This window comes from Pristiophorus japonicus, chromosome 1, assembly GCF_044704955.1.
Source record: "Pristiophorus japonicus isolate sPriJap1 chromosome 1, sPriJap1.hap1, whole genome shotgun sequence".
Classification (NCBI taxonomy): domain Eukaryota; kingdom Metazoa; phylum Chordata; class Chondrichthyes; family Pristiophoridae; genus Pristiophorus; species Pristiophorus japonicus.
Genome location: NC_091977.1, coordinates 152,575,684 through 152,602,626, shown reverse-complemented (window position 1 = coordinate 152,602,626; position 26,943 = coordinate 152,575,684). Strand labels below are relative to the sequence as shown.

Here is a 26,943-nt window from a genome sequence, read left to right as displayed (position 1 = left end):
TCTATCGACTCTGGATCAGTTCCTATGGACTGGAGGGTAGCTAATGTAACACCACTTTTTAAAAAGGGAGCGAGAGAGAAAGTGGGTAATTACAGACCGGTTAGCCTGACATGTTGGGGAAAATGTTGGAATCAATTATTAAGGATGAAATAGCAGCGCATTTGGAAAGCAGTGATAGGATCGGTCCAAGTCAGCATGGATTTATGAAGGGGAAATCATGCTTGACAAATCTTCTGGAATTTTTTGAGGGTGTAACTAGTAGAGTGGACAAGGGAGAACCAGTGGATGTGGTGTATTTGGACTTTCAAAAGGCTTTTGAAAAGGTCCCACACAAGTGATTGGTGTGCAAAATCAAAGCACATGGTATTGGGGGTAATATACTGACGTGGATAGAGAACTGTTTGGCAGACAGGAAGCAGAGAGTCGGGATAAACGGGTCCTTTTCAGAATGGCAGGCAGTGACTAGTGAAGTGCCGCAGGGTTCAGTGCTGGGACCCCAGCTCTTACAATATACATCAATGATTTGGATGAAGGAATTGAGTGTTAAATCTCCAAGTTTGCAAATGACACTAAACTGGGTGGCGGTGTGAGCTGTGAGGGGGACGCTAAGAGGCTGCAGGGTGACTTGGACAGGTTAGGTGAGTGGGAAAATGCATGGCAGATGTAGTATAATGTGGATAAATGTGAGGTTATCCACTTTGGGGCAAAAACACAAAGACAGAATATTATCTGAATGGCGGCAGATTAGGAAAAGGAGGTGCAACGAGACCTGGGTCTCATGGTTCATCAGTCATTGAAAGTTGGCATACAGGTACAGCAGGCGGTGAAGAAGGCAAATGGTATGTTGGCCTTCATAGCGAGGGGATTTGAGTATAGGAGCAGGGATGTCTTACTGCAGTTGTACAGGGCCTTGGTGAGGCCTCACCTGGAATATTGTGTTCAGTTTTGGTCTCCTAATCTGAGGAAGGACATTCTTGCTATTGAGGGAGTGCAGGGAAGGTTCACCAGACTTATTCCCTTGATGGCAGGACTGACATATGAGGAGAGACTGGATCAACTGGGCCTTTATACATTGGAGTTTAGAAGGATGAGAGGGGATCTCATGGAAACATATAAGATTCTGACGGGACGGGACAGGTTAGATGTGGGAAGAATGTTCCCGATGTTGGGGAAGTCCAGAACTAGGGGACACAGTCTTAGGATAAGGGGTAAGCCATTTAGAACTGGGATGAGGAGAAACTTCTTCACTCAGAGAGTTGTTAACCTGTGGAATTCCCTGCTGTAGAGAGTTGTTGATGCCAGTTCATTGGATATATTCAAGAGGGAGTTAGATATTGATACGTCCTTACTACACAGTAAAAATGCACATGAGGCCCATGCTTGAGAGAAGGTCAGTCTGTGACCTGTCCTTTATTCCTTAGCACTCAAGTGATGAAGGTGGGTGGAGCTTCTCCTTTTATACCTGAAGGTCCAGGTTAGGAGTGTCTCCCACCTAGTGGTCAGTGTTCTCACGGTGTACAACTTAGGTCAGTTTATACATGGGTTACAATGCTGGTTGACTACATGGCATCACCTCCCCCCACAAAGTCTTATTGGGATCACAGGTTAAGTCTCTCTGGTGGTTTACGCTCCCTTGTAGAGCGCCTGAGTTGGGGCTCCGGTTGTTGGGTGCTGGCCTGAGTGTCTGCTGTTTGCAGTGCCTCAGGCCTGTCCGGACTGCCCACAGTGACTGGGCTCTCTTCCCTTTGGTTCCGGTGTTCGGTCACCTGTGGTGGAGTGAACTCTATATCGTGTTCTTCCTCTGCTTCTTCTATGGGGTTGCTGAACCTCCTTTTTGTTTGATCCACATGTTTGCGGCAGATTTGTCCATTGGTAAGTTTAACGACCAGAATCCTATTTCCCTCTTTGGCAACCACAGTGCCTGCGAGCCATTTGGGCCCTGCAGCGTAGTTGAGGACAAAAACAGGATCATTTACATCAATACATCGCGCCCTCGCATTCCTGTCATGATAGTGATATTGTGACTGGCGCCTGCTCTCGACAATTTCTTTCATGGTGGGGTGTATAAGGGATAATCGGGTTTTGAGCGTCCTTTTCATTAGTAGCTCTGCGGGTGGAACCCCTGTGAGCGAGTGTGGTCGGGATCTATAGGCCAACAGGAGGCGTGATAAGCGGGTTTATAGGGAACCCCCTTGGAATCTGAGCATCCCCTGTTTGATTATCTGCACTGCTCGTTCTGCCTGGCCGTTTGAGGCCGGCTTGAACGGTGCCGTTCTAACATGGTTAATTCCATTGCCTGCCATCAAGTCCTGGAATTCAGTGCTTGTGAAGCACGGGCCATTGTCGCTGACCAAGCTGTCCGGTAGACCATGGGTGGCGAACATTACCTGTAGACTTTCTACCGTGGCAGCGGACGTGCTTGAATTTAAAATATCACACTCGATCCATTTGGAGTAGGCATCTACTACAACCAAAAACATTTTCCCCATGAAAGGACCTGCGTAGTCCACATGGATGCGTGACCAAGGCTTGGCGGGCCATGGCCAGGGGCTAAGGGGGGCTTCCCTGGGCGCATGGCCCAGCTGGGCACACGTGTTGCACCTGCGAACACAAAGTTCCAGATCTGCGTCTATCCCTGGCCACCAAACGTGTGACCTGGCAATTGCCTTCATCGTGCCCATTGTGGAGTTCTCTGATGAACACCTCTCTGCCCATCTGGGGCGTGACTACGCGGTTTCCCCACAGTAGGCAATCGGCCTGAATCGAGAGTTCATCCTTGCGCCTGTGAAATGGTTTAAATTTCTCAGGGCATGCCCTGTACATGGCTTCCCAGTCCCCATTAAGGACACATTTCTTGACTAGAGACAATAGCGGGTCTCTATTTGTCCAGACTTTAATCTGACGGGCTGTCACGGGTGAGCCTTCGCTTCTGAAAGCTTCAACAGCCATGACCATCTCAGCACCATGCTCGGTAGCCCCCTCAGTGGTGGCTAGTGGGAGCCTGTTGAGTGCATCGGCGCAGTTTTCGGTGCCCGGTCTGTGCCGAATTGTGTAGTCATAGGCAGCTAACGTGAGTGCCCACCTCTGTATGCGGGCCGATGCGTTTGCATTTATGGCCTTGTTGTCGGCCAAAAGGGACTTTAGGGGTTTGCGATCTGTCTCCAGCTCAAATTTCCTGCCAAACAGGTACTGGTGCATTTTCTTTACCGCATATACACATGCGAGCGCCTCCTTTTCTAGCATCCCGTAGCCCCTTTCTGCCTGGGACAGACTTCTGGAGGCATAAGCTTCCGGCTGTAACTGACTCTTGGCATTGACATGCTGCAACACACACCCGACATCATAGCATGACGCATCGCACGTTAACACAAGTTTTTTACATGGGTCATATAGCGTTAACAGATTGTTGGAACATAACAAATTGCGTGCTCTATTAAAAGCCCTTTCCTAGCTGTCCCCCCAGACCCATTCACGACCTTTGCGTAGGAGCACGTGTAGCGGCTCTAGCAGCGTGCTCAATTTGGGAAGAAAGTTACCAAAATAGTTCAGGAGCCCCAGGAACGAACGCAGCTCCGTCGTGTTACAGGGTCTGGGTGCTCTCTGGATTGCTTCCGTCTTGGATGCAGTAGGGCTGATCCCGTCTGCTGCTACCCTCATCCCCAGGAATTCTACCTCTGGAGCTAGGAAGACGCACTTCGCCTTTTTCAGTCGCAGACCTACCCGGTCCAGTCTGCGTAGCACCTCCTCCAGGTTGTGGAGGTGTTCTTCAGTATCATAACCCGTAATGAGAATGTCGTCCTGAAAAACCACCGACCCTGGAGTCGACTTGAGGAGGCTTTCCATATTTTGTTGGAAGATCGCGGCGTCCGAGCGAATCCCGAACGGACATCTGTTGTACTCAAACAACCCCTTGTGTGTTGTGATGGTGGTCAGCTTCTTTGACTCACTCGCCAGCTCCTGGGTCATGTAAGCTGAGGTCAGGTCCAATTTTGAAAAAAGTTTGCCACCGGATAGCGTCGCAAAGAGGTCCTCCGCTCTCGGTAGCGGGTACTGGTCTTGGAGTGACACCCGATTGATGGTGGCCTTGTAATCGCCACATATCCTGACCGACCCATCCGCCTTGAGCACCGGCACAATCGGGCTCGCCCAGTCACTGAATTCGACTGGCGAGATGATGCCTTCCCTCAACAGACGGTCCAATTCGCCTTCTATCTTTTCCCGCATCACGTATGGCACCGCTCTGGCCTTGTGGTGTACTGGTCTGGCGTCCGGGTTTATGTGAATCACTACCTTGGCCCCCATGAAAGTGCCGATGCCGGGTTGAAATAATGAGTCAAATTTGTCCAGGACCTGTGAGCATGATACTCGCTCCACAGAGGAAATTGCATTGACATCGCCCCATTTCCAGTCCATGACAGCAAGCCAACTCCTCCCCAGTAGTGCGGGACCATCCCCTGGGACAATCCAGAGTGGCAACCTGTTCTCCGAATCTTTGTGGGTTACGACTACCGTGGCGCTGCCTAGCACCAGAATGATCTGCTTTGTGTAAGTCCGTAGCTGTGCGTCAATCGGCGATAATTTTGGCCTCCTGGCCTTGGATGCCCACAACTTTTCGAACTGTTTGATACCCATCAGGAACTGGCTGGCACCCGTGTCTAACTCCATTGATACTGGGATGCCATTGAGGAGCACTTTCATCATTATCGGTGGCGTCCTGGTGTATGAACTGTATACGTGCTCCACATGAACTCGCTGAACTTCAGCTTCCAGCGATTTCCCCCAGTGTCCATTTCTGCAATTTCTGCAGGTATTTTGCTCATCTCTGCAAACTCCGGCTGAATGTATGCCTCCACGCCTCCAGCATGAGTTGCGGTTTGAAACAAAAGGTCCCTTGCCAATCGATCGTCCCTGACTGCCCCTGTTATTGTCCTTGAGTGAACCATTAACAGGTGTTGATGGCCCCATTACTGGCCGCATTGTCCCTTGCAATGGCGTGAATCGCTGTTCAGCTTGCCATTGTCTCTGTCGAACTCCCCCTCTGGGTTCGACTACATGTTGGGGCATGCCTGGCTGCCCTTGTCTGCCTGGAGAACTGTGTGCTGCTTTAACAATGTTGAATCTCTGTCCCAACCATTCCTTAACACAGTACCTCTCGTCTGTTCTGCTAGTGGCCATGCACGCGTGGTTTAAATCCCAGTTTCTTGTCGCCATTGATACGTCCTTACTACACAGTAAAGATGCACACGAGGCCCATGCTTGAGAGAAGGTCAGTCTGTGACCTGTCCTTTATTCCTTAGCACTCAAGTGATGAAGGTGGGTGGAGCTTCCCCTTTTATACCTGAAGGTCCAGGTTAGGAGTGTCTCCCACCTAGTGGTCAGTGTTCTCATGGTGTACAACTTAGGTCAGTTTATACATGGGTTACAATGCTGGTTGAATACATGACAGATATGGCCCTTACGGCTAAGGGGATCAAGGGGTATGGAGGGAAAGCCGTGAAGGGGTACTGAGGGAATGACCTTATTGAATGGTGGTGCAGGCTCGAAGGGCCTAATGGCCTACTCCTGCATCTATTTTTTATGTTTCTATGTTTCTATGAAAAGGAGGTGGGGCAGCGTTACTGGTTAAAGAGAAGATTAACACAATAGTAAGGAAGGACATTAGCGTGGATGATGTGGAATCTATATGGGTTGAGCTGCGAAACATCAAAGGGCAGAAAACGTTAGTGGGAGTTGTGTACAGACCACCAAACAGTAGTAGGGAGGTTGGGGATGGCATCAAACAGGAAATTAGGGACGCGTGCAATAAGGGTACAGCAGTTATCATGGGTGACTGTAATAAGCATATTGATTGGGCTAACCAAACTGGTAGCAATACGGTGGAGGAGGATTTCCTGGAGTGTATAAGGGATGGTTTTCTAGACCAATATGGCAAGGAACCAACTAGAGAGCAGGCCATCCTAGACTGGGTCTTTTGTAACGAGAGAGGTTTAATTAGCAATCTGGTCGTGCGGGGCCCCTTGGGAAAGAATGACCATAATATGGTAGAATTCTTCATTAAGATGAAGAGTGACGCAGTTAATTCAGAGACTAGGGTCCTGAACTTAAAGAAAGGAAACTTCGACGATATGAGACATGAATTGGCTAGGATAGACTGGAAAATGATACTTAAAGGGCTGACGGTGGATAGACAATGGCAGACATTTAAAGATCACATAGATGAACTACAACAATTGTACATCCCTGTCTGGCGTAAGAATAAAAAAGGGAAGCTGGCTCAAGCGTGGCTAACAAGAGAAATTAGGGAAAGTGTTAAATCCAAGGAAGAGGCATATAAATTGGCTAGAAAAAGCAGCAAACCTGAGGACTAGTAGAAATTAAGAATTCAGCAGAGGAGGACAAAGGGTTTAATTAGGAGGGGGAAAATAGCGTATGAGAGTAAGCTTGCAGGGAACATAAAAACTGACTCCAAAAGCTTCTATAGATTTGTGAAGAGAAAAAGATTAGTGAAGACTAAAGTAGGTCCCTTGCAGTCAGAATCAGGTGAATTCATAATGGGGAACAAGGAAATGGCAGACCAATTGAACAAATACTTTGGTTCTGTCTTCACGAAGGAAGACACGAATAACCTCCCGAAAATACTCGGGGCCCGAGGGTCTAGCGAGAAGGGGGAACTGAGGGAAATCCTTATTAGTCAGGAAATGGTGTTAGGGAAATTGAAGGGACTGAAAGCCAATAAATCCCCTGGGCCTGATAGTCTGCATCCCAGAGTACTTAAGGAAGTGGTCCTTGAAATAGTAGATGCATTGGTGGTCATTTTCCAACATTCCATGGACTCTGGTTCCTCTGGATTGGAGGGTAGCTAATGTAACCCCACTTTTTAAAAAAGGAGGGAGAGAGAAAACAGGGAATTATAGACTGGTTAGCCTGACATTGGTGTTGGGGAAAATGCTGGAATCAATTATTAAAGATGTAATAGCAGTGCATTTGGAAAGCAGTGACAGGATCGGTCCAAGTCAGCATGGATTTATGAAAGGGAAATCATGCTTGACGAATCTTCTGGAATTCTTTGAGGATGTAACTAGTAGAGTGGATAAGGGAGAACCAGTGGATATGGTGTATTTGGATTTTCAAAAGGCTTTTGACAAGGTCCCACACAAGAGATTAGTGTGTAAAATTAAAGCACATGGTATTGGGGGTAATGTATTGACGTGGATAGAGAACTGGTTGGCAGACAGGAAGCAAAGAGTGGGAATATATGGGTCCTTTTCAGAATGGCAGGTAGTGACTAGTGGGGTGCCGCAGGGTTCAGTGCTGGGACCCCATCTATTTATAATGTACATTAATGAGTTAGACGAAGGAATTGAATGTAATATCTCCAAGTTTGCAGATGACACTAAGCTGGGTGGCAGTGCGAGCTGTGAGGAGGATGCTAGGCGGCTGCAGGCGACTTGGACAGGTTAGGTGAATGGGCAAATGCATGGCAGATGCAGTATAATGTGGATGTGTGAGGTTATCCACTTTGGTGGCAAAAACAGGAAGGCAGATTATTACCTGAATGGTGACAGATTAGGAAAAGGGGAGGTGCAACGAGACCTGGATGTCATGGTACATCAGTCATTGAAGGTAGGTATGCAGGTACAGCAGGCAGTAAAGAAAGCAAATGGCATTCATAGCGAGAGGATTTGAGTATAGGAGCAGGGAGGTCTTACTGCCGTTGTACAGGGCCTTGGTGAGACCACACCTTGAGTATTGTGTGCAGTTTTGGTCTCCTAATCTGAGGAAGGACATTCTTGCTATTGAGGGAGTGCAGCGAAGGTTCACCAGACTGATTCCCAGGATGGCAGGACTGACATATGAAGAAAGACTGCATCGACTAGGCTTATATTCACTGGAGTTTAGAAGAATGAGAGGGGATCGCATAGAAACATATAAAATTCTGACGGGATTGGACAGGTTAGATGCAGGAAGAATGTTCTCGATGTTGGGGAAGTTCAGAACCAGGGGACACAGTCTAAGGATAAGGGGTAAGCCATTTAGGACCGAGATGAGAAGAAGCTTCTTCACTCAGAGAATTGTGAACCTGTGGAATTCTCTACCACAGAAAGTTGTTGAGGCCAGTTCATTAGATATATTCAAAAGAGAGTTAGATGTGGTCCTTACGGCTAAAGGGATCAAGGGGTATGGAGAGAAAGCAGGAATTGGGTACTGAAGTTGCATGAGCAGCCATGATCATATTGAATGGTGGTGCAGGCTCGAAGTGCCGAATGGCCTACTCCTGCACCTACTTTCTATGTTTCTATGTTGGGCTACTCAACTACTTTGGTAATTTCTTACCCAGATTGAGCGCTTTGTTAGAGCCACTGCACGTGCTACTCAGAAAAGGCGACAACTGGGTCTGGGGTGTGTCTCAAGATAGAGCCTTGAGAAAGCTGGGAATCTGTTCAAACAAGTTGCTTGTTCATATGATCCGTGTAAGTGTCTTGTATTGGCTTGTGATGCTTCATCATATGGGGTTGGCTGTGTACTCCTACAAGCAAATGAGTCGGGTATACTACAACCTGTTGCGTATGCTTCGAGAAGTTTGTCAAAGACGGAAAGAGCTTACAGCATGATAGAAAAAGAAGCTTTGGCCTGTGTGTATGGGGTCAAATAGATGCATTAGTACCTGTTTGGTCTTCGTTTGGAACTCAAAACGGATCACAAGCTACTCATTTCATTGTATTCGGAAAACAAAGGGATTAATACCAATGCATCATCCCGTATCCAGAGGTGGGCACTGAGATTGTCTGCCTGTTATTCATCATAGACCTGGCACTGAGAATTGTGCCAAAACACTGAGTCGTCTGCCGTTGCCCACACCTGAGGTGGAGACCCCTCATCCTGCAGATTTACTGTTAGTAATGGATGCTTTTGAGAGTGAAGGAACACCTGTCACTGCTCAACAAGTTAGGATCTGGACCAGCCATGATCCTATTTTATCGGTTGTGAAACATTGTGTCCTCAGTGGTGATTGACCTGCATTACCTATGGAAATGTGTGATGAGACCAAACGTTACAACCATCGCAAAGATGAACTGTCCATTCAATCAGATTGTTTACTGTGGGATAATCGTGTTGCTATGCCTAAGAAAGGCACAGAAAAATTTGTACGTGAACTATATAGCACTCATCCTGGTATTGTCATGATGAAAGCCATTGCCAGGGCTCATGTATGATGGGCTGGAATTGACTCTGATCTGGAATCATGTGTGCATCAGTGCAATACTTGCAGGCAGCTAAGTAAAGTACCAGCGGAATCTCCGTTGAGTCTTTGATCGTGGCCATCTAAACCATGGTCGAGGATCCACATCGATTTTGCGGGCCCTTTCCTGGGTAAGATGTTTTTTGTTGTGGTGGATGCATATTCAAAGTGGATAGAGTGTATTATTATGTCATTCAGTATGTCCACAGCTACGATTGAGAGCCTTCGTGTCACATTTGCTACTCATGGTTTGCCTGACATTGTTGTGAGCGACAATGGATCTTACTTCACACATCTGGAGTTTCAGGAGTTTATGAAACTCAATGGTATTAAACATGTGAGGTCAGCTCCATTCAAACTTGCTTCTAATGGTCAAGCAGAGCGTGCTGTTCAAATGATCAAGCAGAGTATGAAACATATAACTCAGGGTTCACTGCAGACTCGCTTGTCCTCGCTTGTCAGTTACAGCACCAGATCTCATATGCTTACTCAGGTCTCCCCTGCTGAACTACTGATGAAGAGAAGTCTGAAGACCAAGCTCTCTCTTGTTCATCCCGATTTGAATGATCGTGTTGAAAACAGATGTCAAAATCAGCAAGGGTATCATGATTGTGCTGCTGTGTCACGTGACATCTCTGTCAACGATCCAGTTTATGTACTGAACTATGATCAAGATCCAAAGTGCATCGCCGGTACTGTTACAGCCAAGGAGGGTAACAGAGTGTTTATTGTCGTGCTCAAGAATGGGCAAACATGCAGGAACCATGTTGATCAGATAAAGCTACAGCACACGGATGAACTGGAACCACTTGAGGAAGATATAGTCAGTGACCAACCATCAGAGGACTCTGCTGTCATTATTGAAACTGAACCGCCAGTCTCTGATGTGGTCATTACCACTCCCATCCGATTGGTTACTCAGCCTTCAGTCACAACTGACTCAGAACGCTTACCTTGAACTGAAGTTGAACTGAGACGATCAACTCGTGAGCGGAAAGTCCTAGACCATCTTAATTTGTAAAAAGACTGATATTAAGATCTTGAAGGGGGATGTTGTTATGTATTTATGCTTGGGGTCACCAGACACCAGGGAGCGCCACTGTCGGAGGTCATTGGGTTGTACGCGCCCGTGCGCGGTCACTGGTATATAAGCATGGGTACCATGTCACGTGGGTTACTTTGGGTGCGAATAAAGTTGGATCAGGTTTACACCCGAGGCAGTTTACAGTAACAAGTCTTTTGAATCATTACATTCATTACAGGGTGGGGTGGGGTGGGGGGTGGGGCGGGGGGGAAGGTTTGGCTAGTTGGGCAAGGGAAAGGAGGGAGAAAGTGGCAGCTGAAAGAATCGTCTGAATCTTAGTAACAAAGAAGAAAATGAGCTCCTGACACATGTTGGAGGTGAGGGTAGAGGGCAGTGGAGAGGGGTTTAAGGAGAAGGTTGGGAGTGGAGAGAAGAAATTGGGGGTTATCTTCGTTTTCAGGGATGATCCCAGAGTTGTCGGCAGTTTTGACAGAGGATATCACTTCATGTAATCCAGCCAGTTCTGATGATAGATGGCTAAATCAGTTGTATAACATAGTATTTACAACACAGGAACAGGTCATTCGGCCCAACAAGTCCATGTCAATTCCAAATATGCTCAAGTCTATGCTCCTTGGACTTGAGGGAGCAGAGCTGGGTGTCATACCAGGGGAATCAATTAAGATGGGAGAGAGTAAAGGTTTTACTGGGGACAAAGGCATCAAAAGTGGATATGAGGGCGTAGTTGAGCAGATCAATGGCTGCAGAAGTATTGCGGCGAATATGAAGTTTGTTTTAAACCTGGGATGGACTCAGAAATCAATGGTATTGGAAGGAGGTAGAGGGATGTGAATGGTGAGGGACACAAGAAAGTAGTCAGAAAGGGCCTTGACTGTGATAGAGACCAATGGAGTAGAGAGATCCACAGAAGTAGCGAGATCCATACGATATGCCAACTTTGAGGGAGTTGGTCGTGAATTTGAGTAGGAGTTTATTTGGAAGGAGAGGTTTAGGAATGGTATGAGGTCAGTGAATCCAGAGGGCAAGGAGAGCGGAAGTGAAGATTTAAATTACCAAGGATGATGAGTTGATCAGTGCAGAGGCTGAGAGAGGAAAGAAGGGAGGATAATGCGGTGATTAGTTCGGGGTGACACTTGGGAGGGCGTTAGATAGTGAGGATTTTAAAGGAGAGGCGAGAGGGCTGGAACAAGGTGAGGAGCTTGAAGAAGGAGAAAGTACCAGAGGGGGAAGGGATCCAGGTGTGATTTGATCATATGGAACCACCTCCACCTGTTAGTTGCCCGATTGTCCACCATTGTTCTTGGCTAGATGTGGTAGGGCTCCAGAGCTTTGTTCTAATCCATCGGTTGTGGGCATGTTTAGCTTTTTTTGTAGCCTGTTCCTTTTGGTGTTTAGCTTGAAGGTAGCACATGATGCTCCATTCTAAGATATGTCTGGTGCTGCTCCGGGCATGTACTTTCTCACTCACCATTGAATCAAAGTTGGTATTCCGGCTTGATGATGATAGAGAACCGAATGAAGTGTTTGGCCATGAGATTACAAATTGTAGCAATATATAATTCTGCTGCTGATGACCACAATGCCTTGTGGATACCCATTTTTGAACTGTTAGATGTATTCTTAGTCTGTCCCATTTGGCAGACTGGTAGGGCCACACTACACAATGGAGGGTGTCTCAATGTGAAGGTGAGATTTGTCTTCACAAGGACTATGTGATGTCACTTCTACTAATGTTATTGTGCAAGGAAACATCTGCAATATGTAGGTTCGGTGAGGAAAAGGCCAAGCAGGTTACTTCGTTATGTTGGCTCCCTTACCACTTGGCACAGGCCCAGTCTTGCAGTTACATCTTTCAGAACTTAGCCAGCTTAGTCTACTACCAAGTCACTCATTGAAATACCCTCCCTGACTACATTCTGTGCCCTTGCCTCCCATAGTACTTCCTCCAAGTGATGTTCAACATGGACAGTTCATCAGTCGGTGGGTGGGGATGGTAGGTAGAAATCAGCAGAAGGTTTTCATGGAGATAATAAAACTGAAGCCATGAGACAGAATCAATACTGAGGACTCCCAGGGCCAAGTTCACCAAACTATGTACTACTGTACCCCACTTCTAATGAGTCTATTCTGCCAGTGGGATGGGGATAGATATACCTATGTCAGGCTATTATTTGATTAATCTGTGAGGTAGGTCTCCCAACTTGAAGAGAATTGTGCCCAGATGGTAGCAAGGAGGACTTTAAAAGGTCGACTGGTCTGATTCGATATTTCTCTAAAGATTCTGTTCTGGAATGATTGCTTTACAACCAAGTGGAATTTTAGGACAATCTGTCAGCTGAGATGCTCATTTTTCCTGGTGCTAGCCCATAAATTATCAAATTTATTGAATTCAATTTCACATATTATTTCAATGCATAACCTCTGGTTTACTAAGGACTGATGGACACATGTTCATCGGTACATAATTAACCAACCACCTCACACCCCATGCTCCTCTCTCATTAGACACCTGACAAGCAATAACGGCCTGGAAATCCCGGCCACCGTGGGTACGTACAGAGTGTGTATGGACCCGGGAAGGCGTTGCAAAAGCTGGTCTTCAGCGCACAATACACATGCGCTGAAAACCGGCTTTTACGATCTGTCAAGCTCTGAAAACCGGCTTTTTCAATCTGTCAAGCTGCAGCTTGACAGATCGCATGCATGTCGGGAGCGAGGACATTTGCAAGGGCTAGATTGCGGGATTTACCCAAATCTTGCCCAGCTAATATCTTCAAAACTCTTGCGCCTGATAAAAGCAGGCGCATAGCCTACTTTTACAGGTGTAAGAGTTTTAAAACATACAAAAATATAATCAAATTAAATTTTAAAAACACATTTTATTGTTAAAAACCTTGCCCACTAAGGTAAGTTTATTTTTAACCCTAATTATAAAACTTCTTAAAAAATCTGAAAAATATTTATTAACTTTAATTTCAATTAATTTTAATTATGTGAGGTGTGTTTTTTATTTTTTAATTATGGTGTTTAGTGTGTTTGTTTTTTTCTCTCATTAATAGCAATGAGAACTCGTAGATACGGAGTTCTCATTGCTATTAATGAGAAAGTTGTGGAATACTGTAACTGATTGGTTGTGCAGTCACCTTCCGTGTGGGAATCAGGAGTTCGGGAGCGCGCTTCGCAGCACGGGAAGAGAAGGCCTTCCCATCACAATCGCAGGCTCCTCCCAGGACCACCAGGCATTTTCGTATAAATTTTTCAGGTCGGAGGCATCCGCCCTCAGGAAGCCTCCGACCGCAATTTCTGGGCCAACATGTTTTAGGCTTTAGTTAATTTTATTGGACTAAACTGGACTTTTGCAAATTCGGATTTATGGTTTAGATTCTGTGCTTATTCTTAACTGCCAGCAGTCCACTTCTTTTCTGGGACTTTTAATAGTCCTTTAAAGATCAGGGTATGTTAGTCATGAAATAGCAACTGATTTCCTGATTCTGGTCTAACATAGCAAGGCAAGCATGTAATCAATTTTATTGTATTAAGTGAGTGGAAAGTTGTATTTCCTACCTAACTAAAATCTTAATAACAGCTTTCATTGACAGAAGTTATTCAAATATGGTGATGTAAAATTGATGTCACTTTGATTAAGTCTATCAGTATTTAATTTGAATTTGGATTTTCTGAGGGTGCTCAAATAGCTGCTTCAATGTTCTGCTTATTGGAATCTAAAACTAAAGTGACAACTGGGAAGAAAAAGAGCTCATTTTCAAAAAAGATACAAATCCTCAAGGCCATTTGTGGCACATGTTATCAGCAATTATTAGTATTTGAAAGATGTGTGGTTGATGTAATGACAGGAATTTCGATGCCAACATTGATTATATAAGAAATAGGAGCAGGAGTAGGCCACCTGGCCCCTCGAGCCTGCTCCGCTATTCAATAAGATCATGGCTGATCTGATCTTGGCCTCAATTCCACTTCCCTGCCCATAATCCTTGACTCCCTTAACATTCAAAAATCTGTATATCTCCACTTTAAATATATTCAATGACCCAGCCTCCACAACTCTCTGATGTAGAGAATTCCAAAGATTCACGACCCTCTGAGAGAAGAAATTCATCCTCATTTCCATTTTAAATGGGCGACCCCTTATTCTGAAATTATGCCCCTAGTTCTAGATTCCCCCATGAGGGGAAACATCCTCTCTGCATCTACCCTGTCAAGCCCCCTCAGAATCTTATACATTTCAATAAGATTACCTCTCATTCTTGTAAGCTTCAATGAGATTAGGCTTAACCTGTTCAACCTTTCTTCATGGAGGGAGTCATTTGAGAGACTGGGTGCACTTTGTGCAGTGATTGTCAGTGTTAGCAGCACCTCAATATTGTAGAACACTGACAGAACAACTGTCAAAATGAATGTGGCATGGTCCCTTTAAGGAAACCAGCTGATGACATGTCATCAAATGATGCCATCAGACCCGCTTCCTTTTAATTGGTCAGGAATCTCACATGGTGGGCTTAACAAGCCCATACTTGGACAGAGGTGGATGAAGATGGACGTGAGGTTCCAGTCTGCACCTGAAGTCGCCCGCCTCGCTCCCGACCGGGTATGGAAAATCGTGGCAGAGGTGTGGGAAAAAGAGAGCTGCAATAATGGTGAATGTGTATATATGAGAAGTGTCATGTAGGCCGAAGTGAGGTCCTGACTCAGGAACTGGCTGAAGAATCCAAGTTTCTGACCACCATCACGACACACAAAGGATTATTTGTTTACAACAGGTGCCCGTTTGGCATTCGTTCGGCAGCGGCTATCTTTCAGAGAAACATGGAAAGCTTGTTCAAGTCCATCCCTGGAACAATCGTGTTCCAAGACGACATCCTTATAATGGGTTGAGACACTGAGGAACACCTCCGCAACCTGGAGGAGATGCTACGCCGATTGGAACGGGTAGGCCTGCGGCTGAAAAAGGCCAAGTGCATGTTTTTGGTCCCAGAGATCGAGTTCCTGGGCAGAAGGGTTGCCGCAGATGGGATCCGGCCCACTGAATCAAAAACTGAGGCGATTCGCCGGGCGCCCAGGCCCGGCAACACGTTGGAGTTGCCATCATTCCTGGGACTCCTGAATTATTTTGGGAACTTCCTGCCGAACTTAAGCACATTGTTGGAGCCGTTACACATGCTCCTCCGTAAAGGTTGTGAATGGTCTTGGGGGGGATTGTCAAGAACGGGCTTTCAATAAGGCGAGGAACCTGCTGTGTTCCAACAAACTGTTGACTTTGTATGACCCCTGTAAAAAACTGGTTTTAACATGCGATGCGTCATCCTACGGGTTTGGGTGTGTTTTGCAGCAGGGTAACGATGACGGTCGACTCCAACCGGTGGCTTATGCCTCCAGGTCTCTCTCCCAGGCAGAGCGTGGATACAGCATGGTCGAGAAAGAGGCACTCGCGTGTGTGTACGGTGTGAAAAAGATGCACCAGTACCTTTTCGGTAGACGGTTCAAGCTAGAGACGGACCACAAGCTTGTCAACGCTAATGCATCAGCTCGCATACAGCGATGGGCCCTCACGCTGGCTGCGTATGACTACACCATACAGCACCGGCCAGGCACCGAAAATTGCGCTGACTCGCTCAGCAGGCTCCCACTGGCCACCACCGAGGGGACGTCGGAGCAGAGCGCCGAGATGGTCATGGCCGTTGAGGCTTTTGACACTGCGGGCTACCCCATCACAGCCCGCCAGATCAAACTCTGGACCAACAGGGATCCTCTCCTATCCATGATAAAGAAATGTGTCCTGATTGGGGACTGGGCGCCCGCACACAGGGTGTGCCCCGAGGAAGTCAGGCCGTTTCAGAGACGGATGGATGAACTCTCCGTCCAAGCCGACTGCCTGTTATGGGGCAGCCGGGTAGTCATGCCCCAGAAAGGAAGGGAAGCATTCATCAGGGAACTCCACGGCGAGCAGCCATTGCCCGGTCACACGTGTGGTGGCCAGGGATTGACTCAGACCTGGAACACTGGGTTTGCAGGTGCACGACGTGTGCCCAGCTGGGCAATGCCCCCAGGGAGGCCCCGCTCAGCCCGTGGCTCTGGCCCACCAGGCCATGGTCACGTATTCACGTGGACTATGCGGGCCCGTTCATGGGAAAAATGTTCCTGATCGTTGTCGATGCATACTCGAAGTGAATCGAGTGCATCATATTAAACTCGTGCATGACATCCATCACTGTGGGGAGTCTGCGTACGGTTTTCGCGACCCACGGCTTGCCGGACATCCTGGTCAGCGATAATGTTTTACCAGCCATGAATTCCAGGAGTTTATGTCGGGCAATGGGATCAAGCACGTCCAGACAGCGCCGTTCAAGCTGGCCTCCAATGGCCAGGCGGAACGGGCGGTCCAAGTCATAAAGCAGGGCATGCTATGCATCCAAGGACCCTCCCTTCAGTACCGCCTCTCGCGCCTCCTTCTGGCCTACAGGTCCCGGCCGCACTCGCTCACGGGAGCCCCGCCAGCGGAACTCCTCATGAAACGCAAGCTCAAGACGCGGCTGTCCTTCATTCACCCAGCCCTGGCAGACATTGTTGAGGGCAAGCGCCAGTCCCAAACCGAGCTCCATGATCAAGGCTCAAGGGGGAGGTGTATAGAAATAGATGACCTGGTATTTGTTCTTAACCATGCTTTGGAACCCAAATGGCTTGAGGGCACAGTAATTGGCAAAGAAGGAAACAGGATCATGGTGGTCAGACTAAACAATGGGCAGAAATGCCGCAAACACTTGGACCAAGTAAAGACAAGGTTCAGTGCAGACATGGAGGAACCAGAAGAAGAGCATGATGAGATAGCACCCACACCACTGTCAGCGCACGAGCAACAAAGACAGCCTTCAGCATGCACAGTCCCTGCGGCCAGCCCGGACAGGCCGGAATTACCTCAAGTGACAGAAATGCGTGCTGAGGCTCAGCCACCAGAGCCACAACTGCGGCGCTCCCCGAGAGAGTGGCGACCACCCGATAGAATTAACCTCTGATGGTTTTGCCTGCTGATAACACAACTTACCTGCTGATAACACAAATGACCATTGCAGTGCATAAGATCCACTCAGCAAAAATATGAATATTTCTTTCCACATGTAAGAAAATTAACAAATCTGTTACTAGTACAACAAATGGTAAAACTACGACCATCTAAAATGTGGAACATAAAGCTTCGTAATATTAAATGGCCTTGTCAAAGAACTATACAAATGAAAATAAAAGTACAATTAATCATCTGATAAGGTATGATGAAAAACACACCAACAAAAAAATCTTACAAGTCTCAGCCTCAATCAGTTGGTAGCACTCTTGTCTATAAATCAGAAGATGTGTATACAAGCCGATTATGGATTCAAATCCCATTCCAGGACATGAGCACGTAATCAAGGCTGATACATAGGTGCTGTACTGAGGAAGGACTGCATTGTTAAAGTGCTGCCTTTTGGATGAGATGCTATACCAAGGCCCCAACAGTCTGGATCCCAATACACTATTTGAAGAAGAGCAAGGAGCTCTCCTAGTGTACTGGGAAAGTACACTTTGTGGAATTCACTGGGAAATGTGAGGTTATTCACTTTGGTAGGAAGAATAAAACAAACAGAATATTTTTTAAATGGTGAGAAACTTTTAAATGTTGGTATTCAGAGAGATTTGGGTGTCCTTGTGCAAGAAGCACAGAAAGCTAGCATACAGGTACAGCAAGCAATAAGGAAGGCAAGTGGCATGTTGTCTTTTATTGCAAAGAGATTGGAGTATAAGAGTAAGGGGGGAAATTGGGAGGCGGGCGAAATTCAGCCTCCTGATAAGGCCTCTGGCCGCTGGAAAGCAGCGGCCATGCGGCGGTGTCGAATGACCGCCTATTTTTCATCGAATGGCCACCCGCTGCTCGCAAAATTCTCCTCAGGGGTTTTTCCGGCGGTGAGCATATCCGCCCCTCGGTCTCTACTTCTGCCCCACTGCTGCCGAAGCCTTCTAAGTGCATCATCAAAGCTTATACCGCCGATGTTCTGCCCTGGAAGCGAAATTCAGCTGAGAAAGTCTTCCGCCGCTGGCCGGTGCCCCCAAGAGCATTTTCTGTCGGTGCACTGTGTTTGAAATGGCGGTGTGGCCACCATTAAAGGTAGGGCGCACTGCCACGGCCGCCATCTTATATTTTTTTGTCGGCCAACTACCAGGTTGGCAATTATGCCCCCGGGGTTCAGCTGGGCCGCCAACAGGCAGCCTGGCACCCCCTCTTGAGTGCCAGGCCACTAGCCTGGCCGAAACCCTCCCTGGTGGCCCAGTGGACTCAAAATGATGCAGAGCTCACAGCGAACCTCCCCTTTAACTGAAAAGAAGAGATGTGGTGATGCGCCAGCGTGATGATGTCACCAGCCTGCCGCTGATGACTGACAGTGGTGGAGACTCCATCCCGCCTCTACATCCGCCCCCATTAAGACCAACTTCCGCCCCGCTCGAAAAAAAATGACAGAGTTGAATTGCGGCCAAAACACTACAACAACAGTAGGTGCGACCCGTTTCCGGCAGGGGTTGAATTTCAGCCCCAAAAAGTCTTGCTGCAATTGTACAGGGCCTTGGTGAGACCACAGCTGGAGTACTATGCACAGTTTTGGTCTCCTTATCTAAGGAGAGATATACTTGCCTTGGAGGCGGTGCAACGGAGATCAACTAGATTGATTCTTGGGATAAGAGGGCTGTCTTATGATGAGAGATTGTGCAGAATGGACCTGTACACTCTCGAGTTTAGAGGAATGAGAGGTGATCTCATTGAAACATACAAGATTCTGAAGGGGATTGACAGGGTAGATGCTGAGAGGTTGTTTCCCCTTGATGGAGTGTCTAGAACGCGGGGGCACAGTCTCAGGATAAGAGGCCATTTAAGACAGAGATCAGGGGGAATTTCTTCACTCAGAGGGTTGTAAATCTTTGAAATTCTCTGCCTCAGAGGGCTGTGGATGCTGAGTCTCTGAATATATTCCAGGCTGAGAAAGATAGATTTTGGGGTCATGGGGAATCAAAGGATATGGAGATCGGGCGGGAAAGTGGAATTGAGGTCGATGATCAGCCATGATCCCATTGAATGGCGGAGGAGGCTCGAGGGACCATATGGCCTACTCCTGCTCCTATTTCTTATGTTCTTATTGCTCTTTTAACCAACTCCACCAAAGCAAATTAACTGCATTTCTGCAGTTTGTGTGACCTTCTTGTGTGCAAATTGGCTGCTGTGTTTGCCTACATAACAACAGTGGTTGCACTCCAAAAGTAGTTCCTTGGCTGTGATGTACTTTGGGACATCCTCAGGAAGGGACAGGTGCTATATAAATCCACATTATTTTTATCTGTACAAGAAACTTTTATTTGGTGGTTTTGGCTGTTATATATGTGGACTTGTATTTACTCTGTACAGCCACCAGAGGGCTCATCCCCCGGAGTCCCAAGGGATCCCATAATCCCTTGGGAGCACAGGTACTTAAGATGGCTTCACAGGTTGGAGGGGCACTCTGTAGACCTGCAATAAAAGACTAAGGTCACACTTTACTTTGAGCTCACAGTGTTCAGTCTGACTCTTTCTCCATACACTACAACTAGCGACAAGATACAGATAACGAACCCAAAGATGCAGAGAACAGTGGGCATCCTGGAGAAATTTTTGGAGGGAGATAATTGGGAAACTTGTGGAGCGACTCGACCAATACTTCGTGGCCAACGAGCTAGATGGGGAAAGAAACGCTGCCAAACAAAGGACGATCCTCCTTACCGTTTGTGGGGCACCAATGTATGGCCTCATAAAGAATCTGCTCACTCCAGCGAAACCCACGGAGAAATCGTACGACGATTTGTGCACACTGGACCAAGAGCATTTGAACCCGAAGGAAAGCATTCTGATGGCAAGGTACCAGTTCTACACCTACAAAAAGTCTGAAGGCCAGGAAGTGGTGAGTTATGTCGCCGAGCTAAAATGCCTTGCAGGACATTGCGAATTTGAAGGACATTTGGAGCACATGCTCAGAGACTTTTTCGTACTTGGCATTGGCCACGAAACCATACTTCGCAAACTTTTGACTGTAGAGACCCCAACCTTGAGTAAAGCCATAGGGATAGCCCAGACATTCATAGCCAGCAGTGACAATACGAAGAAAATCTCTCAGCACACAAGTGCTGCTACAAGTACTGTGAACAAAGTGATGTTGTTTTCAAATCGTAACGTACAGGGCAGGTCACACATACCTGCAGCTGCACGTCCGCAGATGTCTCAGAGTTCACCATCAAGGGTGATGAATGCAAGGCCATTAACACCTTGTTGGCGCTGCGGGGGTGACCATCGTTTCCTTTCATGCCGATTGAAAGGATACGTTTGCAAGGGCTGTGGAACAATGGGACACCTCCAACAAGTCTGCAGGCGAGCTGCTAAGCCTGTTAAACCTGCAAATCACCATGTTGCAGAGGAGGATCATGACGAAACAGAGCCTCAGATACAGGAAGTACATGGGGTGCACACATTCACCACGAATTGTCCCCCGATAATGCTGAATGTTGAACTAAATGGAATCCCGGTGTCAATGGAGCTGGACACAGACGCAAGCCAGTCCATCATGGGCAGAAAGACTTTCGAAAGGTTGTGGTGCAACAAGGCCTCAAGGTCAGTCTTAACTCCAATTTGCACGAAACTAAGAACTTACACAAAATAACTGATTCCTGTAATCGGCAGTGCTACTGTAAAGGTCTCCTACGATGGAACGGTGCACAAGCTACCACTCTGGGTGGTACCGGGCGATGGTCCCACACTGCTCGGCAGGAGCTGACTGGGAAAGATACGCTGGAACTGGGACGACATCCGAGCGCTATCGCCCACTGACGACACTTCGTATGCCCAGGTCTTAAACAAATTTCCTTCGCTGTTCGCACCAGGCATCGAGAAATTCCAAGGAGCAAAAGTGCAGATCCACCTAATTCCGGGGGCTCAACTCATCCATCACAAGGCGAGAGCAGTACCGTACATGATGAGAGAAAGGGTAGAGATCGAGCTAGACCGGCTACAAAGAGAGGGCATCATTTCACCGATTGAGTTCAGCGAGTGGGCCAGTCCTATTGTCCCAGTCCTCAAGGGAGATGGCACCGTCAGAATCTGTGGCGATTACAAAGTAACTATCAATCGTTTCTTCCTGCAGGACCAATACCCACTACCAAAAGCCGACAACCTCTTTGCAACGCTGGCAGGAGGAAATACGTTCACGAAGCAGGATCTGACTTCAGCCTACATGATGCAGGAACTGGAGGAATCATCGAAGGCCCTCACCTGCATCAACACGCACAAAGGTCTTTTTGTTTATAACAGATGCCCAGTTGGAATCCGATCAGCGGCGGCGATATTCCAGAGAAACAAGGAAAGTTTACTGAAGTCTGTTCTGCACACCGTGGTCTTCCAGGACGACATCTTGGTCACAGGTCGGAACACAGTCGAACACCTGCAGAACCTGGAGGAGGTTCTTAGTCGACTCAACGCTCGAAGTGCGTTTTCCTGGCGCCTGAACTGGAGTTCCTGGGAAGGAGGATTGCGGCGGATGGCATCAGGCCTACCAACGTGAAGACGGAGGCAATTGAGAACACATCGAGGCCACAGAACGTGACAGAGCTGCGGTCGTTTCTGGGACTCTTGAACTACTTTGGTAACTTCTTACCGAGTCTCAGCACCCTGCTAGAACCACTGCATATCTTACTACGAAAAGGGGGCGAATGGGTTTGGGGCAAAAGCCAAGAAAATGCCTTTGTAAAAGCGAGAAAATTGTTATGCTCAAACAAATTGCTTGTGTTGTATGATCCATGTAAGCGTTTGGTACTAGCATGTGATGCGTCGTCATATGGCATCGGGTGTGTATTGCAACAAGCTAATGATTTCGGGAAACTGCAACCGGTTGCTTATGCATCCAGGAGTCTGTCTAAGGCCAAGAGAGCCTACAGCATGATTGAAAAAGAAGCATTAGCATGTGTCTATGGGCTAAAGAAAATACATCAATACCGGTTTGGGCTAAAATTCGAATTGGAAACTGACCATAAGCCACTTATATCCCTGTTTTCCGAGAGTAAAGGGATAAATAGCAATGCATCGGCCCGCATCCAGAGATGGGCGCTCACATTGTCCGCATACAACTACGCCATCCGCCACAGGCCAGGCACAGAAAACTGCGCTGATGCTCTCAGTAGGCTGCCATTGCCCACCACGGGAGTGGAAATGACGCAGCCCGCACATCTAGCCATGGTTATGGAAGCATTTGAGAGTGAGCAATCAACCGTCACTTCCCAGCAGATCAAAACCTGGACAAGCCAGGACCCCTTATTATCTCTAGTCAAAAGCTGTGTGCTTCACGGGAGCTGGTCCAATGTCCCAGTGGAAATACAGAAAGAGATAAAGCCATTCCAGTGGTGCAAAGGTGAAATGTCTATACAGCCAGACTGCCTTCTGTGGGGCAATTGAGTAGTACTCCCCAAGAAGGGCAGATACACCTTCATCAATGACCTCCACAGGACCCACCCAGGCATCGTAATGATGAAAGCAATAGCCAAATCCCACGTGTGGTGGCCTGGTATCGATGCGGACTTAGAGTACTGCATTAACAGATGTAATACTTGCTCGTAGTTAAGCAATGTACCTAGGGAGGCGCCGCTAAGTTTATGGTCTTGGCCCTCCAAACCCTGGTCTAGGGTACACGTCGACTATGCAGGCCCGTTCTTGGGTAAAATGTTCCTTGTGGTTGTAGATGCGTACTCCAAGTGGATTGAATGTGAGATAATGTCGGGTAGCACGTCCGCTGCCATTACTGAAAGCCTGCGGGCCATGTTTGCCACTCACGGCTTACCCAATGTCCTGGTGAGCGACAACGGGCCATGTTTTACCAGTGCTGAGTTCAAAGAATTCATGACCCGTAACAAGATCAAACATGTCACATCTGCCCCATTTAAACCAGCGTCCAACAGTCAGACAGAGAGAGCAGTGCAAACCACCAAGCAAGGCTTGAAGAAGGTAACTGAAGGCTCACTGCAGACTCGCCTATCCCGAGTCCTGCTTAGCTACCACATGAGACCCCACTCACTCACTGGGATCCCACCTGCTGAACTACTCATGAAAAGAGCACTTAAGACAAGGCTCTCGTTAGTTCACCCTGATATACGAGAACAGGTAGAGAGCAGGCAGCTTCAACAAAATGCATACCATGATAGCGCAAATGTGTCACGCGAGATTGAAGTCAATGATCCTGTATTTGTATTAAATTATGGACAAGGTCCCAAGTGGCTTCCCGGCACTGTTGTGGCCAAAGAGGGGAGCAGGATGTTTCGAGTCAAACTTTCAAATGGACTCATTCACCGGAAACACTTGGACCAAATCAAAATCAGATATTCGGATTATCCTGAGCAACCCACCTTGGATCCCACCTTTTTTGATCCCCCAACATACACACCAGTGGCAACTGGCACCACGGTTGACCACGAAGCAGAACCCATCATCCACATCAGCCCTGCAGGGTCCAACACACCAGGAAGCCCAGCAAGGTCAGCTGCACAGCAGCCCAGAGAGGGCCCAACAAATGATTCAACAACATCAGCTTTCACACCGAGACAAGAAGGGCCCCAGATCGAATCACATTGTAAATAGTTACACTATTGACTTTGGGGGGGAATGTTGTTATATATGTGGACTTGTATTTACTCTGTACAGCCACCAAAGGGCTCATCCCCCAGAGTCCCAAGGGATCCCATAATCCCTTGGGAGCACAGGTACTTAAGAAGGCTTCACAGGTTGGTGAGGCACTCTGGAGACCTGCAATAAAAGACTAAGGTCACACTTTATTTTGAGCTCACAGTGTTCAGTCTGACTCTTTCTCCATACACTACATTAGCAAGTTGTATTTAAGGCATCTATAAAAGCAGCCAGGCAATGCAATTCTGATTATAATTTTTTCATTGGCATGTCTTCACCAAAAATAGTTCCTGCATACATGTGAAGTAAATTGTTTTTTTATCACGGGCTTACCTTTTAAGTAAATATGAAGGCGATATTTACATTCCTCAAAAATTCCTACCAGTCCAGCCAGTTGAAAGATAAGCAATCTTAGAAACGTCAAAAATCCAAGCTATTGAAAGAGGAAAGTAGATATAAATTTTTTAAATAAGATTATACGCCACATGGTGGCTTTCAAACAATAACAAAAATCTTGATGAGCTATGGGGGAGAAATTTGCATCATTTATGCCTCATGTTAGTGCCCCCGAGGGGTGCTAATGGGGCGCAAACAATTTCTCGCCGGTGGGGGCGCGCTACCGACTCCCGTGAAATTGCGCGGGAGTTAGCAGAGGCGCAAACCAGCAGAGCCCCGCTCCCACCGGCAGCACCCCGGGTTGCTGCACCGACGATGACGTAACCGCCATGCGTATTTACCTGTTTTCGCCCTGCCGCGAAAATTAGGTTGCACCCTTTGAGGCGGCCGCGGGCGATGTCAGCACCAGCTTCGTCAGTCACGAACCGGACCGCATTCTGCTCGCGAATCAAAAGGTAAAGAGGAGGTGCGCGACTTACCGGTCCAGCCTACCATTGTTTATTTCACGGAGTCTGTGTGCGATGGTGCAGCCCAGCATTTCACTTCTCTGCCGAGCTGCAGCCATGGCACCCCGCATCCCCGGTGGCATAGCGGAAGCCACTCACCCCCCTGCAAACTGTCAGCGTGCCCTCCCCTTTAATGGAATGGGAGGGCTCTGTGCACGCACCAGTGCTATGCAGAGAGGCCGCACAGTGCTGGAAAATTCACCTGCTTAATGCCTCGGTCCCACCCCGAGAGGAAATGAAGAGCTCGACATTGCGCTCTACTTCCTTTTGGGGGCGGGGCGTGACTTCCACGCTGGGCACAGTAATTCCTGCCTTGCCTCGGTTACTGCCCCCAAGTTTTTTTTTAAATTCATATGATCTTTAATCTTCAACCATTACTGTTGAATGGCTTTATTCTGCCTCAGAAACATCTCTATTCAAACTTGTACCCAAGTTTGCTATTGTTGCAATATTGCTCTTATCCTGTATATAGTGTGATGTGAATTTTTAAATTCCCTCCAGTCCCCCAACGCTCCCACCGCACCCAACTCTAAACTCCTCCAACTGTGGCCTCTTGTGCATCCCCTCTTTCCTTTGTCTCACCATTGGCAGCCATGCCTTCAGCTATCTAGGTCCCACTCTCTGGAATTCCCTCTCTAAATCTTACCACCTCTCCAACTCCTGAGCTTCTTTAAAACCCTCTTTAATACCTCCTCTTCGGCCAAGCTTTTGGTCATCCATCCCAATCGTTCCTGTGGCTTGTCATTCTTTTTTCTCACTTATGTCTCTGTGCAGTAGCACAGAGGGGGAAACTTGTGGGTTTGGTAAGTGGGAGAGTTCGGTGAAGTGGGGGCGGGAGGTGTTGCTTTGCCTTGTTTTTCTTAACTTCATCCGCAGAGCGGCGGCATACCTGAGCAGGAGCAGACCGAGGCCTGAGAGTGGGAATAAAAGCCACAGCAGACCTGCCACTTCAAGGAATATAATACGGCCAGTGTGATCGCCTGGACTAGTTTTGATCGCCTGGTTGAGTCGGAGAGGAATTTTCCCAGATTTCTTTCCCCAATTGGCCTGGGTTTTTATCTGTTTTTTTGCCTCTCCCAGGAGATCGCACGGCTCTGGGTGGAGAGAACTCTGCTGTGTGACATCACAGGTAAGGCAGGTAAGTGATTGGTAGTGATTGTGGGCTAAGTTTTTCTTTTAAGTTAACATGTAGCATATAACTAAATTCTAAAAACTAACCTTTTAGTCATTTAACTAATTTAATAAACTATATAAAGGTAAATACTTTGATTAACACTAAACTAATTAATTAAATAAAATAATGGGAGAACAGGCGATATGTTGCTGTTGCAATATGTGGGAGTTTCTGGGCGTTTCATCTGCGGTAAGTGTCTGCAGCTTGACGAACTTCGGCTCCGAGTTGAGGAGCTGGAGACATTGCGAGACATCAGGGAGGGAGAAAGTTACCTGGATCTTTTGCTCCAGGAGGCAGCCGCACCCTCTAGATTAAATAGTTTAGAATTGACATATAGTCAGGGACAGGAGGGAGTGACTGCAAATGAGGCAGGTACGGGGATCCAGGAGGTAGTATTGCAGGAGCCTCAGTCCCTACACTTGTCCAATAGATTTGAGGATATTGCACCCCTTGTGGACAAGTGTGCAAACTGCGGGGTGGACGAGCAGACTGACCAAGGCACCGTGGTGCAGAAAGTCATTCAAGTGGGGGGAGTAAAGAGGAAGGTGGTTGTAGTATGGGACTGTATAGTTAGGGGGATAGATAGGGTTCTCTGCAGCCGGGAGCGTGGGTCCCTGAGGCTGTGTTGCCAACCCAGTGCCAGGGTAAATGATATCTCCTCCGGCCTGGAGAAGAACTTGTAGAGTGTGAGGGGAAGGATCCAGTTGTCATGGTACATGTAGGTACCACTTAAAGACAGCCTGCAGCTCTTAAAGGCTAGGTACACTTGTCAAAGATAGTTAGTGGAGAGTGAGCTATTGGACCAGCATGACATTGTGGGCCATCACGATCTGTGAGAAAACACCACTGCAG

General features: G+C 47.5%; 1 protein-coding gene across 4 annotated transcripts in view; it reads right to left on the bottom strand.

Annotated features, from left to right (window-relative positions):
* The window catches only part of tmem232 (transmembrane protein 232), a 243,252-nt gene that overhangs the window by 176,296 nt on the left and 40,013 nt on the right, over positions 1–26,943 (bottom strand). For all 4 annotated transcript variants that reach the window (XM_070865244.1, XM_070865252.1, XM_070865259.1 and 1 more), the window contains one exon: positions 24,349–24,448. In XM_070865244.1, the coding sequence (XP_070721345.1) occupies positions 24,349–24,448 (100 nt within the window). The remainder of the gene's footprint in view (positions 1–24,348; positions 24,449–26,943) is intronic.